General features: G+C 50.3%; 1 protein-coding gene across 2 annotated transcripts in view; it reads left to right on the forward strand.

Annotated features, from left to right (window-relative positions):
- The window catches only part of SDK2 (sidekick cell adhesion molecule 2), a 267,499-nt gene that overhangs the window by 192,185 nt on the left and 60,779 nt on the right, over window positions 1-14,535 (forward strand). For both annotated transcript variants that reach the window (XM_067715828.1, XM_067715829.1), the window contains exons 13-18: window positions 785-961; window positions 1,300-1,436; window positions 2,386-2,533; window positions 6,295-6,435; window positions 8,211-8,392; window positions 8,931-9,046. In XM_067715828.1, coding sequence (XP_067571929.1) covers window positions 785-961; window positions 1,300-1,436; window positions 2,386-2,533; window positions 6,295-6,435; window positions 8,211-8,392; window positions 8,931-9,046 — 901 coding nt within the window. The remainder of the gene's footprint in view (window positions 1-784; window positions 962-1,299; window positions 1,437-2,385; window positions 2,534-6,294; window positions 6,436-8,210; window positions 8,393-8,930; window positions 9,047-14,535) is intronic.

Below are 14,535 nucleotides of genomic sequence, written 5' to 3' on the forward strand. Positions count from 1 at the left end.
AAATATATATATATATATTACAGGCTCATTCTCCCCAGCCATCTCACACTCCCTAAACCCAGAGAGTTCTAGGGCCTTGTGACTCAGCCCCATCACCCTGTCCCTTCATTGAGCGACTGATGGGTTATTAGGAAAGCATCCCAGCCCGACCGCATTCCTGCCCTGGTTGCCCTTCCCTGGGGGAAGCAGCCCAGCATCCTCCCGGGAGCTGGCACCCTGTGTGTTTCATGACAATGATTGTGTCTCCTCCAGGGCAGATCCAGAGCAGGTACTGCTCATTGTCAGGCACGGGCCCGTGTGTAGTTTCTCAAGTCCCCCTTTGTACTGACTGACCAAAGCTAAAGTGATTTTTCTAGATGCCAAAGTTAATTTGTCACAGTGATGCATTGATCTGATGATTCCCGTCATAAAACTAATCCCCACATGTAGTCTACGTGGAGACGTTCATTCTTTCTCCAGCCCTAATCTTTTAACCTCTTTGGAAGATACCTTTTGTCCACTCTGCACCGCTTGGTGATGGCTTCCGGCCAAAAGCGACCAGGCTGTGACCTGAACCTGAACTGAAGGTGTGAACGGTGGATAATGATGTGGTCACGCTCTTGGACCAAGGGCCCCACCCGCAGGCGTGATGGGCTGCAGGTGCCCCCGCTGTGGCTGGGGGCTTGCCCCCTGCCCACCTTCGGAGCTCCCTGCTCCAGACCAGCCCTGGGCTGTGCCCACCCCAGCAGCCCCCCCACCCTGCCTTCCCTGCCTCTCTTTACATAGCGGTCCTTCTTACTCTCAGGTACGTCTGGGAGAAGGATGGGGCCACACTGAGCGTGGAGGGCAACCCCCGCATCCGTCTGGACAGAAACGGCTCCCTGCACATCTCGCAGACGTGGTCCGGGGACATCGGCACCTACACCTGCCGGGTGCTCTCAGCCGGAGGCAACGACTCTCGCAGTGCCCACCTGCGTGTGAGGTGAGGGCAGGCTCCGGGGGGTAAAGGGGTGCAGGCAGCAAAGGGAAGGCTGCATCTAGGCAGGCCACCAGGCCAGGTGTGACCTGAGCCCGCCCACCTCACCCCAGCATCCTCCAGGCCTTCGCCAGCTCAGTTCGGCCCCTGTCAAGGGCGGGGAGTCTGGGTTATGGCTTTGGCCAGGTGGGCTCCAAAGCCAGTGCACAGAGTCTCCAGCTAGATGGCCCCAAAGGCTGGGTTCGGGGGCCGAGCCCCAGATATCATGGGAGCTCAGACTGAGTCCTGGGTGTCACCTGATTCTAGACCTCACGGGGGGGCCCCGCCACACCTGTCTCCTCCAGGCAGCTGCCTCATGCCCCTGAGCACCCAGTGGCGACTCTCAGCGCCGCAGAGAGAAGGGCCGTCAACCTGACGTGGGCCAAGCCCTTCGACGGCAACAGCCCGCTGATCCGCTACGTCCTGGAGATGTCGGAGAACAGTAAGGCTGCTCCCACCCCCTCCGCCGACCACAGCCAGGGCGACCCCACTTCCGTGCCTTTGAGCCAACCCTCTGGACGGCCCAGCTCCCTCATCTGTAAAATGAGCCATGGCATCCTGCCGTCGTGTGACAATTGAACGAGATGACGCACAGGCTGGACTTGGGACCTGCCACCCAGAAGCCTCCAAGACACTGGCCATTAGTTTTTTGTTTGTTTTCTGTTTTTTTTATTATTATTATTAATTTATTTATTTATATATATATTTTTGGCTGCATTGGGTGTTTGTTGCCGTGCGCGGGCTTTCTCTAGTTGCGGCGAGCGGGGGCTACTCTTCGTTGCGGTGCACGGGCTTCTCATTGCAGTGGCTTCTCCTGTTGCGGAGCACGGGCTCTAGGCGCATGGCTTCAGTAGTTGCGGCTCTCGGGCTCTAGAGTGCAGGCTCAGTAGTTGTGGCCACGGGCTTAGTTGCTCCACGGCATGTGGGATCTTCCCGGACCAGGGCTCGAACCCGTGTCCCCTGCATTGGCAGGTGGATTCTTAACCACTGCGCCACCAGGGAAGTCCCTGGCCATTAGTTTTTTTTTTTTTTTTTAATTTTTATCCTCCGTCCCCAAGCCATGAACTCCAAAATTAGCAGGCATCATTTGAGTGGTGTTTCAAATACAGTTTGCTAGAGCTCATCAATTTGAGAAAAAACAAAAAAGATAGAAAAGACAAATGCCTCTCAGTTCCCATGAGCCCTTGCTCCCTCCCCAGGACCCCCCAACCCCCTGGGACATGTGGGCTAAGGGGAACCCAGAAAAATGACGTGACCAGCCTCTACTGGACCAAGCTGGGGAGGTACTACCCTGCCAGCCCAAACGAGGCTGGACCCCTGCCGGGAATGGAGGGGGAAGAAGCGTGCACTCCCAAGATGCCTACCTCAGCCTCCACCCTCTGTCCCTGTAGATGCCCCCTGGACGGTGCTCCTGGCCAGCGTGGACCCCGAGGCCACCTCGGTGATGGTCAAGGGCTTGGTTCCCGCACGTTCCTACCAGTTCCGTCTTTGTGCCGTCAACGACGTGGGGAGAGGACAGTTCAGCAAAGACACAGAGAGGTGAGGGGAGCCGGGTGGGTGTCTGTCAGGGGCTCAACTCACTAACCCAGTTGAGTTGTCCCTCTCACTGTGGGCCATGCAAGTTCCAAGACTTAACCCCATTCTGCTGTACATCCCCATGGGTTGCCATCATTGTTAAACGCACGTGAATTTCCAAAGACGTCTAGGGTCTACACGGAGCTCTGTACGCAGTGCCTTGCATGGTGCCAGACCCCACGAAGCCTCCAACAAAGCTTTTCTTAAAATGATGAAAGTTTAATAAAAACAGCAGTTCACGCGTTTTAACACCCACTTGTGTAGGAGGCGCGTTCTAGCCGCCTAGACCCCCATAGAACAGGCAGCCTCCTCTAGTGAGAAAAAAGACATCAGGTCAGAATGATAGTGACGCCAATCCCATGCCCCAAAGCTGTGTGCTTTGCTCTTTATTGTTTTATGTGTATTTTTATTTTTTCCAGATGTATTGAGATATCGTTGACTTGTAACATTCTGTAAGTTTAAGGTGTACAATGCGTTGATTTGACACACTCCTCTATGGCAAAATGATTACCCCCGTGGTGTTAGCTGACACCTCCATCCTGTCACATAATTACCGTTTCTTTTTGTGGTGAGAACATGTGAGATCAACTTTCTTAGTAACCTTCAAGTATATAATACAGAATTCTTAGCTATAATCACCATGCTGTGTATTCCATCACCAGAACTTGTTATTCTTATAACTGGAAATTTATGCCTTTTGACTAACATCTTCCCCAGCCCCCCACCTCCTCTATTTCTCTGAGTTCAGCTCCCTTAGATTGCACGTATAAGTGAGAGCTACAGTATCTGTCTTTCTCTGCCTGACTTATTTCACTTAGCATAACACCCTGCTGGTCCATCCATGTTTTTGCAAATGGCAGAATTTCTTTCTGTCTCACGGCTGGAAAATCTTTCACTGTATAGCTATGTTACATCTTCTTTATCCATTTATTTGTTGACGGACACTTAGGATGTTTCCATATCTTGGCTATTGTGAATAATGCTGCCGTAAACAGGGGGGTGCAGATATGTCTTCGAGATCCTGTCTTCATTTCTTTGGGGTGAATATATACCCAGAAGTGGGGTAGCTGGATCACGTGGTAGTTCTGTTTTCAATTTGAGGGGGAACCTCCATATTGTTTCCCATCGTCCCTGTACCAGTTTTTACTCCCACCAACAGTGCACGAGGGGTCCCTTTTATCCACATCCCCACCAACACTTGTTGTTTGTTGCCTTTTTTGTTTTTGTTTTTGTTTTGCGGTATGCGGGCCTCTCACTGCCGTGGCCTCTCCCGTTGCGGAGTACAGGCTCCGGACGTGCAGGCTCAGCGGCCACGGCTCACGGGCCCAGCCGCTCCGCAGCATGTGGGATCTTCCCGGACCGGGGCACGAACCCGCGTCCCCCGCATCGGCAGGCGGACTCTCAACCACTGCGCCACCAGGGAAGCCCTATTTGTTGTCTTTTTGATAATAGCCATTCTGATGGGCGTAAGGTAATATCTCACTGTAGTTTTGGTTTGCATTTCCCTGATGGTTAGTGACGTTGAGCACCTTTTCATTGACCTGTTGGCCATTTTTATGTCTTTTTTGGAAAAATGTCTATGCAGCTCATTTGCCCATTTTTTGATCAGATTATTTCGTTTTTTGCTGTTGAGTTGTATGAGTTCTTGATATATTTTGGATATTAACCCCTTGTCAGATACACGGTTTGCAGATATTTTCTCCCATTCCATTATGTCGCCTTTTGATTTCGTTGTTTCTTTTTCTGTGCAGGTGCTTTTTAGTTTGATATAGTCCCACTTTTATTTATTTTTGCTTCTGTTGCTTGTCCTTTTGGTGTCATATCCAGGAAATTACTGCCAAGACCAAAATCAAGGAGCTTTTCTCTTATGTTTTATTCTAGGAGTTTTATAGTTTCAGGTCTTAAGTTTGTCTTTAATCCACTTCGAGTTCACTTTGGGGAGTGGTGTAAAATAGAGGTCCAATTGCCTTCTTCTGCATATGGTTATCCAGTTTTCCCAACATCGTTTATTGAAGAGACTATCCTTTTCCCATTGAGAAGAGTTAATATTGTTAAAATGTCCATATCGCCCAAAGCCATCCGTTGATTCGATGCAATCCCTATCGCAATTCCAACGGCATTTTTCACAGAAATAGTAAAAAACGATTCTAAAATTTGTATAGAGCCACAAAAGACCCCAAATAGCCAAAGCAATCCTGAGAACAAAGAACAAAGCCAGAGGCACCACACTTCCTGATTCCCAACTATACTACAAAGTTATAGTAAACCAAAAGAGTATGCTACTCATAAAAATAGACACATAGGGAATTCCCTGGTAGTCAAGTGGTTAGGACTCAGCACTTTCATTGCTGTGGCCCGGTTCAATCCCTGGTTGGTGAACTGAGATCCTGCAAGTTGCATGATGCAACCAAAAAAAAAAAAAAAAAAATAGACACATAGACCAATGGAAGAGAATTGAGAGCCCAGAAATAATAGCAAATAGAAATAGCGAACAGTACTTGCTAAGGGAGCCAAGAATGCGCTTTGCTCTTTAAAAGATGCTCTTTGGTGTGTACACAGACCCCCCCCACTGGGTTAAGTCAATCATTGTGGTTTCCCCACAGTTCCAATCAGCTTGAATCCCTCTGGCTTTTACGAGGGGGATGGCACAGGGGCTGTGACACTCTAACAGGAGGGAGAAGTGATAGCTAACAGCCTGGCATGGAGAGCAGTTATAGGAGAATTTATTCATTCACTGTTTACTGAGCACCTACTATGTGCCAGGCCACGTTTGGACCACGAGAGGTGGTGCAGGGGAAAAAAATGGACATAGCCCCAATCCTTCAGAGCTACGAAATCCCAATAACAAGAAACCTCGAAGTGTAGGGAAACCATCCTATAACTTCTCCAGTCCTTCGGGCTTCCCTGTGTAATGCTGATTCATCTTCTCAATGAATCGTCCTGAGTCAGCAAGTAAAAGGTTAGATTACCCTCACTTTAGGCTTTACAAAGCCATGGGAGGGTGCAGGATGTTTTGGAAAAGCTATCCATCAGGAAACAAAAACATAAAACGGGAAAGACATCCATAAAAAATAATCAACTTTTGTTGTTAATGGATGCATGTCAGTTATGTGAAAAATACAGAAGTGGAATGCTGTGTCCCCTGGCCATGCCAGAGAAAGAAATGCAGTAGCACTGGGCTTCGGGGGGTGCGGGGATGCTCAAACTCTCACGCACACGCCACGCCACCCCTACCCGGCCTGCCTCACCCCTGCCGGGGCTCAGCTGCTTCGTAAAGGAAGCGTGGTTCAAGTTCACCGCCAGCTGGTAACTGGGAGGTGAGTATTTGACACTCCTGCTTCTAAAATACTTGAACACTCATGACGTCATCAACCCCGACAGCAGCTTCTTTGACAAATGGGAAACCAAGGCCTGTGTCCCTCAACCGCACAGAAAATACATATATCTGATGCTTTACAGTGTTTTAAAAAGACTTCCATATACATTGTGTCATTCGAGCTTCAACCACTCATAAAGCAGGCAAGTGGACTTTATGATACTGCTTTTACAGGTAAAGAAGCAAGCTCAGAGAAGTTAAGTGACTAGCCCAAAAGCACACAGCAATTGTGCAGAGTCATCCAGGGACAGAGCAGGGTGTGGCCTCTTCCTATCCCATTAAACTCCTGTATTTACCATGGAGACTAGGAGTGAAAAGCCCTGCCCATTCTTGGTGTTTTCCTATCCAGGGTCTCCCTTCCTGAGGAGCCCCCCACGGCCCCTCCACAGAATGTCATCGCCAGCGGCCGGACCAACCAGTCCATCATGATCCAGTGGCAGCCACCTCCCGAGAGCCACCAGAATGGCATCCTTAAGGGCTACATCATCAGGTAGGCGTCCGCACCAGGGAAAGGAGGGGCCGCCCAGACTCAAGAGGAAAGAGATGAGGGAGGGTCAGGGAGTGGATTGGAAAACAGAGCAGATTCATGGCAGGTCCTTCCTCATCAACAAGGACCAGGCAACAAGAAATGCCTACACGACAGTAGGAGGGATTGAAGTTAGACATCTAGAAGAACTTCCAGCAGTGAGAGCCTTGGAAACCAATAGGAATGGTGAGCAGATTCATGGCAGGTCCTTCCTCATCAACAAGGACCAGGCAACAAGAAATGCCTACACGACAGTAGGAGGGATTGAAGTTAGACATCTAGAAGAACTTCCAGCAGTGAGAGCCTTGGAAACCAATAGGAATGGTTAGAGAGGAGATACAATGTAGCCTCCTTAAGCCTGTATGGATGGCAGGTCTGCCAGACATCAGGGCTACATAGGAGTAGGGCTACACGGAGACACGTTACTATCCAGGGGACCAACCACCTGGGAAACCAAGAATATTCTAGCAGGCCAGATTTCCCCAGGACAGACAATGAGTGGACGAATTACTAGGCCAAGAACTGGTTAAAAAGTGGAAGTCCTGTCTTTGGTCCCTACTGCCCAGTGGAGCCCAGTTATATAGCCTTTTATTTTTACATTTGACTATGGGTGCTTTACTGGTAACCTGAAAGTGTATTACTAAGTTGTTACTAAAATTTGGTATTCATAAAAGAAAATTAGCCTGCTACTTGAAACTTCTGAGAACTCGTGTCAGTATTCTGAACCCTGGCTGGTTGCAAGATGCTAGGCAACTTCACACGTCTCTTTCCTGAATGTGTACACTCACAGCACTGGAATTCCCCGATTTTGGAAGCAGTTACTGTTGGTTGGGCTGCTCTGTTATCGGTTAATTTCGTCATGGGCTTTTTGGTGAATCCTAAAGGGTGGTGGTTCTCAAAGTGTGGTCCCTGGACCAGCAACGTCAGCATCACTTGAGAACTTGATAGGAATGCAAATTCTCAAGTCCTACCCCTCACCTGTGGAATGAGAACCTTTGGGATAAGCCCAGCAATCTGTGTTTCAACAGGCTTTTCGGGTGTCTTTAATGCACGCTAAGGCTTTGAGAACCACTGCTGTGGGGTTTTGTGAAGCATCAGAATAAGTTGGGGCCTCTGATTTCCCCATAGTTAGACGCTAGAGTATGTGTGCACTGTTGTTCTCCTATGAGCTATCCATCCTCCAGAATTTGCCTGTACGTATCCCATTTCTTTATTACCCTGCATTCTTTTTTCCAGTGGAAGGTGGAACTTGGTAGAGTACGTAGCCTCAGGTTTTTTTCTTTCCACCTCAGTGAATGGCTGTCAGGAGAGGGAGCCCTTCTCCTAGAAGGAGAAAGGAAATGAGCTCAACCTTTGGAGACCACTCTCTGATCAGCGACCCCTCAAAGCTAGACCCGTGAGATCTTCCCAGGAGCTCTCAGCATCCCTGGCTAGCTATCCTACCAATGTCCTCCTCCCCCGTCAAAAAGAAGAGTCCAGACACGTCCCCTGGACTTGCGTTATCCCGTGGGGCAGCCGCTGGTCACTTGCAGCCACTTAAATTAATAAAAAAGTAAATTAAATGACAAACGTAGTTCCTCGGTTACATTAAGCACGTTTCAGGTGCCCAAAAACCACAAGTGCCAGCAGGTTCCATGTTGGGCAGCATGGATGTGGGTTTCCACCGTCACAGACAGCTTCCTGGGCACGAGGACAGCAGGCTGACTCCAATCCATGGCATCTTGGCTTTCTCCCCTCAGGTACTGCCTGGCCGGGCTGCCTGTTGGGTACCAGTTTAAGAACATCACGGATGCTGATGTCAACAACCTGCTGCTGGAGGACCTCATCATCTGGACCAACTACGAGATCGAGGTGGCCGCCTACAACAGCGCCGGACTGGGTGTCTACAGCAGCAAAGTCACCGAGTGGACACTGCAGGGAGGTGGGTGGGGACAGTGGCCGTGGAGGAGCTGGTACTTCCCCCTCTCCGTGCCTGGTGGGTCCTGACTGTCCAGTCCTGACTGCCTCAACCGTGTCACCTGTTTTATCCAGTCCCAGGCTGTCGCATGCTGTGCCCAGCTACCCCGTAGGGTGGGAGGACGGAGGGAAAGATGGATGAAGAGGTTGGGGTGGGGGTGAGGAATGCAGAGGCTTCGGGGATACGGGCCTCTGCAAAGTTACCCATTAACTGGATCATGAAACAGCTTACATTTAACGTTGCACCTGAAAACCACCCTGAGCATTTTCAGATCCGTCACTTTTATTTGTGGGTACCTGTGAAATGGGCCAGACCGGTTTCATTAAGCCCAAACTAATCTGCAGAAAGAGGGCATCTGAAGTCTCCGTAGCAGCAGGGAGGAGCTGGGGGGAGGGGTGTAAAGCAGGGTCCGCAGACCTCGTGTGTTTTCGCTGCTTAACCGGGCCGGACAGTCAGACGGTGCCCCCTCCACACACACCCCTACCTCTCTGCTCTCCTCCAGTGCCCACGGTCCCTCCGGGCAACGTGCATGCAGAAGCCACCAACTCCACGACCATCCGCTTCACCTGGACTGCCCCCAGCCCCCAGTTCATCAACGGCATCAACCAGGGCTACAAGGTACTTAAGGCCTCTCCTTGCCCCGAGAGGAAGCCTGGAGATTCTCGGAAGGACGCAGGCCGCAGAGGCAGGGAGAAGGCGAGGAAGGGGGAGGAGGGAGTCCCCGCTCTGTCTCTGAATCATTGCTTCAAGCCAAGCAGAGGACACGTGATCAAGGCAAGGGGCATGCGGGCTTTCCCCAGGTCCACGTCCAGGCCACGGGGAGTACGGACACTGGCCTGTCTGTGAGCCAGTGCAGGGAGCAGTCAGTCTCGGTGAGCCTGCCTTATGAACAAAACCAGGTTTGCTTCAGGTTCAGGGTCCCCGCACAGCCACGGCCCCATCAGAAAAATCCAGAACGGGGCTCCTCTGGTGGCGCAGTGGTTGAGAGTCCGCCTGCCGATGCAGGGGACACGGGTTCGTGCCCAGGTCCGGGAAGATCCCACATGCCGCAAAGCGGCTGGGCCCGTGAGCCATGGCTGCTGAGCCTGCGCGTCCAGAGCCTGTGCTCCGCAACGGGAGAGGCCACAACAGTGAGAGGCCCGCGTACCGCAAAAAAAAAAAAAAAAGAAAAATCCAGACCCTGCTTCTTACCCCCAAGCCATGGGCTAATGGGCACTCTGCAGGGTCATCTGTCCTCAGACTGTACTTGACCCTACACAGTGTGTTTAAGGGCAGGAGTAGGACTCAGAAAGCTTAGATTAAAGTCCTGGCTCTGCCTCTGGCCAGGCCCCTGGACAAGTCCTGTAAACTGTCTGAGCATCCTTCCTTCAATAAGTGTTTACTGAGCCCAACCATGGGCGCTGTTCTGGCTGCTGGAGAGCCAAGAGACATCCTGTTTTCTCCTTTGCACGCGAAGGTGATGATAATTTCTGTCCCTTAGGATTGCATGAGGATTCAATGAGAATATTTGTAATTTTTTCAGCAGAATGACACCTAAGAAGCATTCCGAAAACGGTAGCAATAGTAGTAGAAATGGATTCGTTGCTCAGGCTGCTCTCACAGAGTATCACAGACTGGGCGGCTTAAACAGCAGAAATGTATTTCCTCACAGTTCTGGGGGCCGGAAGTCCAAGGTCAAGGTGCTGATAAGGCTGGTTCCTTTGGAGGCGTCTCTTCTTGGCATGTAGACGGCCGCCTTCTCTGTGTCCTCACGCGTCTTCCTTCTGTGTGTCTGTGTCCAGACTTCCGCTTCTTAGAAGGACACCAGTTCTGTTGGATGAGGACCCACACTAAGGACCTCGTTTTAACTTAATTACCTCTTTAAAGGCTATCTCCAAACACAGTCACATTCTGAGGTCCTGGGGGTTAGGGCTTCCACATAAAAATTGGAGGGGAAACAATTCAGCCATAACAAAAAGCACTAGTAGCGGTGGTGACGGTGATGGTAGTAAATTTGCTATAATTGGAACTGTGCTGCAAGTCGGGACTTCTCAACCGTCCCCTCTGGCAGCCACTCCTGGGTCTCTCCTCTCACCCCACGAGGAGCACGGAGCTGACCTTCCCTAAGAGAATGGGAGATGGCAGATCACAGAGTGTGTGGTCCACGCCGTGTTTTACAGCTTGGCCTCAGCTGAGTGGGGCGGGTGGGAGGAGGGAGTGCGCTCCCTCCGGATGTGAGAGGCATGTCACCAGGAAGCCAGCCGTGGAGGGCAGGGAACCGCGGGCTCTGCTGGCCTCGAGGTGACCGCAGATACTTCCAGAAGATTCCCACACCACCCGTGTGTGACAACAAGGACCATTTCTAGGACTAGCAGCCTTAGCCTTTGTTGCTGCAACATGGGGGATGGCTGGACGGGAAGGGGCTGAGATTAAATCACCCAGAGAATGTTCTGCTGGTGTTTCAAGTAAAGGAGGGAGGGTCCAGATCCCGATACACCCCAGCCGCAGACATCTAGCTTCTAGGAAAGTGCATCACCGAAGCCGAGCGGGGCCCTCCTGGACCAGGGCTGTAGCTGCTCCCCGGTAGTGCCGGCTGGCTGGAGAAACCTCCTAATTGGGACTCTGGGGGGAGGCAGTGGAGGGAAGAGGGAGGCTTGCGTCATGCAGAGGAGCTGAGCTGGGAAGAATTAGCTTCTTGCTGCTAGTTCTAAGTTTCCTTCCACTTTGGGGAGACCTGGGCTGCAAACTTCTAAGGCAAATGGCTCTCAGAGGGCCAAGGAGACCAGCTTAGTGGCCGGGACAATTAGGGCAATGACCCAGAGCCAGAGGAAGCTGCAGAAGCCCCCCTGATTCCCAGGTCCAGTCTGTGCCCAGCACCCCATAACTGCTCCAAGAAAGTCAGCAGAAATGAATTGTCCAGATAGCTTGAGCATAGAAACTGGTGCGTAAGAAGAGCTCACGCTTCCAGGGCACTTTCTACAGGCCAGGCAGGATGCCTGGGCTTCCCTCACATCCTTGTCTCCTACCAGCTGCACAAGACCCCTAAGAAGGAAGGCGTGTTATCATCACCCCATTTTACAGAGGAGGAAACTGAGGCATGAGGACCAGTGACTTGTTCAAAGTCAGAGTAACTGCAAAGCTTGGCTTCGAACTCCAGAGCCTGCACTTTGTCTTGCATTAAAAAGAAAGTGTTGTATGATTTAATTGTAAATAACTATAACTTGATTTTTTCTAAGTATGAATGGATACAAGTGGGGATTTTATTTCCTGCTCCTTTGGCCTTCAGTATCACAGGGAGGGGAAAAAAGCAGCGTCTGTCCCTTCCATCCTTCCAGTGAGAAGGGACCGTTTTTTCCCCTTTGAATTGTGAACAATTTCAAACATCTACAAAAGTAGTGAGGAGACTAAGATGCCTTGATCAGACCATAACGCTCCCTGGCTTCGACAGTTACCAACTCACGGCCCAATGCGGTCCCTCTATTTTCCAGGCCTCTGCTTCTCCCCTAGAATATTTGTAAGGAAATCCCAGGTATTGTAGCCTTTCATCCATAAATATTTCTGCAGAGAAATATTACAGATAAAGTCTCTACTTAAAACCTAAACACAATAACCACATTCCCATTATAGTGCCTTGAAAAATCAACAGTCCCCTTAATAGCATCAGATACCCCGTCAGCATTGAAATTTCCCCAGTTGCCGCGGCATTTCTTTTACTGGTTGGTTTATTTGCCTCAGGGTCCAAATGAGAGCCACACAGTTGCAACTGGTTGAAGTTTTCTAGGTCTCAGTTCATCTACAGATTCTCTCTCCTTTCTCTCTCTCACTCTCTCTTCCTTTTAATTTATTTACTAAAGAAACTTAGTCAGGGCTTCCCTGGTGGCGCAGTGGTTGAGAGTCCGCCTGCCGATGCAGGGGACGCGGGTTCGTGCCCCAGTCCGGGAGGATCCCACGTGCCGCGGAGCGGCTGGGCCCGTGAGCCGTGGCCGCTGAGCCTGCGCGTCCAGAGCCTGTGCTCCGTAACGGGAGAGGCCACAGCAGTGAGAGGCCCGCGTACAGCAAAAAAAAAATGAGTGGCCCCCGCTCGCCACAACTAGAGAAAGCCCTCGCACAGAAACGGAGACCCAACACAGCCAAAAATAAATAAATAAAATTTAAAAAAAAGAATTAAAAAAAAAAAGACTCCTGGGGCCACATCAAAAGGACTCACCAACTTGGAAGAGGTGGGTGATGGGTCAATTTGGTATCAATAAGAGTAATAATGGCAGTGGATTGAAATATATCAGACGTATTAAAAATCCTTAAGGACATAATAATACTAACAAAAACAAAACGAAAAGATGCCTCCCTCTGCCCCCATCCAAACTCATCTGTCACCTTAGAAGATGCTATGGAACCAATTCACTATTCTGAAAATTGTTAAGTCATGGAAAAGAACTGAGCATTTACCATGCTTTTCCTAGACGAACTAAACCTTCAGGTAACCAAAAAGTTGTTAACGGAAAAATTCTTTTGGGGGGAAAGTATTTCAACTCATAAATCAAGGAGAAATCATAATATTCAAGTATCCTCATTTTGATGCTTGAATACATTTCATATCCTCAAGTACCCCCTATTGAGATAATAGAGCACCCAAGGGTGGTCAACGGTCACCGCATCCTAGTAAGAGAGACACGCAGACTCCGTGCCTTCTAATGAAAATGCACAGCACCATCTAGGAAGTAATATTTTGAAAAAAAAAAAATCAAATCTGAACATGATCAAGCCTCTAGTTCTAAATTCCAATTTACTGCAAATATAGTGTTCAGAGGGATATATTAAATGACCCCACAGGGATGCAGTTGCAAATCCAGGCTGTGGAAAACTCTATAGGACAAATGGCTAAGTTTCTTGCTTTTTTTTTTTTTTTTGCGGTACGCGGGCCTCTCACTGCTGTGGCCTCTCCCGTTACGGAGCACAGGCTCCGGACGCGCAGGCTCAGCGGCCATGGCTCACGGGCCCAGCCGCTCCGCGGCACGTGGGATCTTCCCGGACCGGGGCATGAACCCGTGTCCCCTGCATCGGCAGGCAGACTCTCAACTACTGCGCCACCAGGGAAGCCCGGGGACCACTCTTCATCGCGGTGCACAGGCCTCTCATTGTCACGGCCTCTCTTGTTGCGGAGCACAGGCTCCGGACACGCAGGCTCAGCGGCCATGGCTCACGGGCCCAGTTGCTCCGTGGCATGTGGGATCTTCCCAGACCAGGGCTTGAACCCGTGTCCCCTGCATTGGCAGGCAGATTCTCAACTACTGCGCCGCCAGGGAAGCCTGCCCCAGGAGTCTTTGATAGGTTCCTTGCTATCTGGTATGACAGGGTGGCCCAAGCTAGCTCCTTTTCCTGCCCTGTGCCTGGGATCAGCCATGTCATCAAGGAGCCCTTGTTTCTTTTTTTCTTTTTTTTTTTTTTTGCGGTACGCGGGCCTCTCACTGTCGTGGCCTCTCCCCTTGCGGAGCACAGGCTCCGGACGCGCAGGCTCAGCGGCCATGGCTCTCGGGCCCAGCCGCTCCACGGCACGTGGGATCCTCCCGGACCGGGGCACGAACCTGCGTCCCCTGCATCGGCAGGCGGACTCCTAACCACTGCGCCCCCAGGGAAGCCCCCTTGTTTCTTTTAATGATAGTTAGATACCAAAATCTGGGCACTGGGGCTGCTCCTGGTTCTAGCATTGGTTGTTGTTTCAAGGCCCTGTGAATGGACAACTCAGAAATACTTTTTTTAAAGATAAAACACGTACTGATACTTCCAATTCAATTTCAGGACTCTAACATTTTAAAAATAATCTCATTGGTCTTTTGTCTCTCTTTTCTCCATTCTGAAAACCTAGTTTCTTCCACAGCAACAGAATTACTCACTACTTGATCCCACAAATACCCACGACAGTTTCAGAACAGCAATATCAACACTGTGATTACTGAAAATAGTTTCAGATTATCTGTACTTCTCAGGAGGTATCCCACCAGGGATACAGTCCCCCCCTTTCTGTGCTGCAAAGTCTCTGAAATGGTTTCTTTCTGTGTAATTTTGCTACAATTCAATATACAGTGAGGTTCATTTGTTTCATTTGGGTTTCGATTTTTAGGGATTGATTT

This window comes from Pseudorca crassidens, chromosome 19 (assembly GCF_039906515.1).
Source record: "Pseudorca crassidens isolate mPseCra1 chromosome 19, mPseCra1.hap1, whole genome shotgun sequence".
NCBI classification, from domain to species: Eukaryota; Metazoa; Chordata; class Mammalia; order Artiodactyla; family Delphinidae; genus Pseudorca; species Pseudorca crassidens.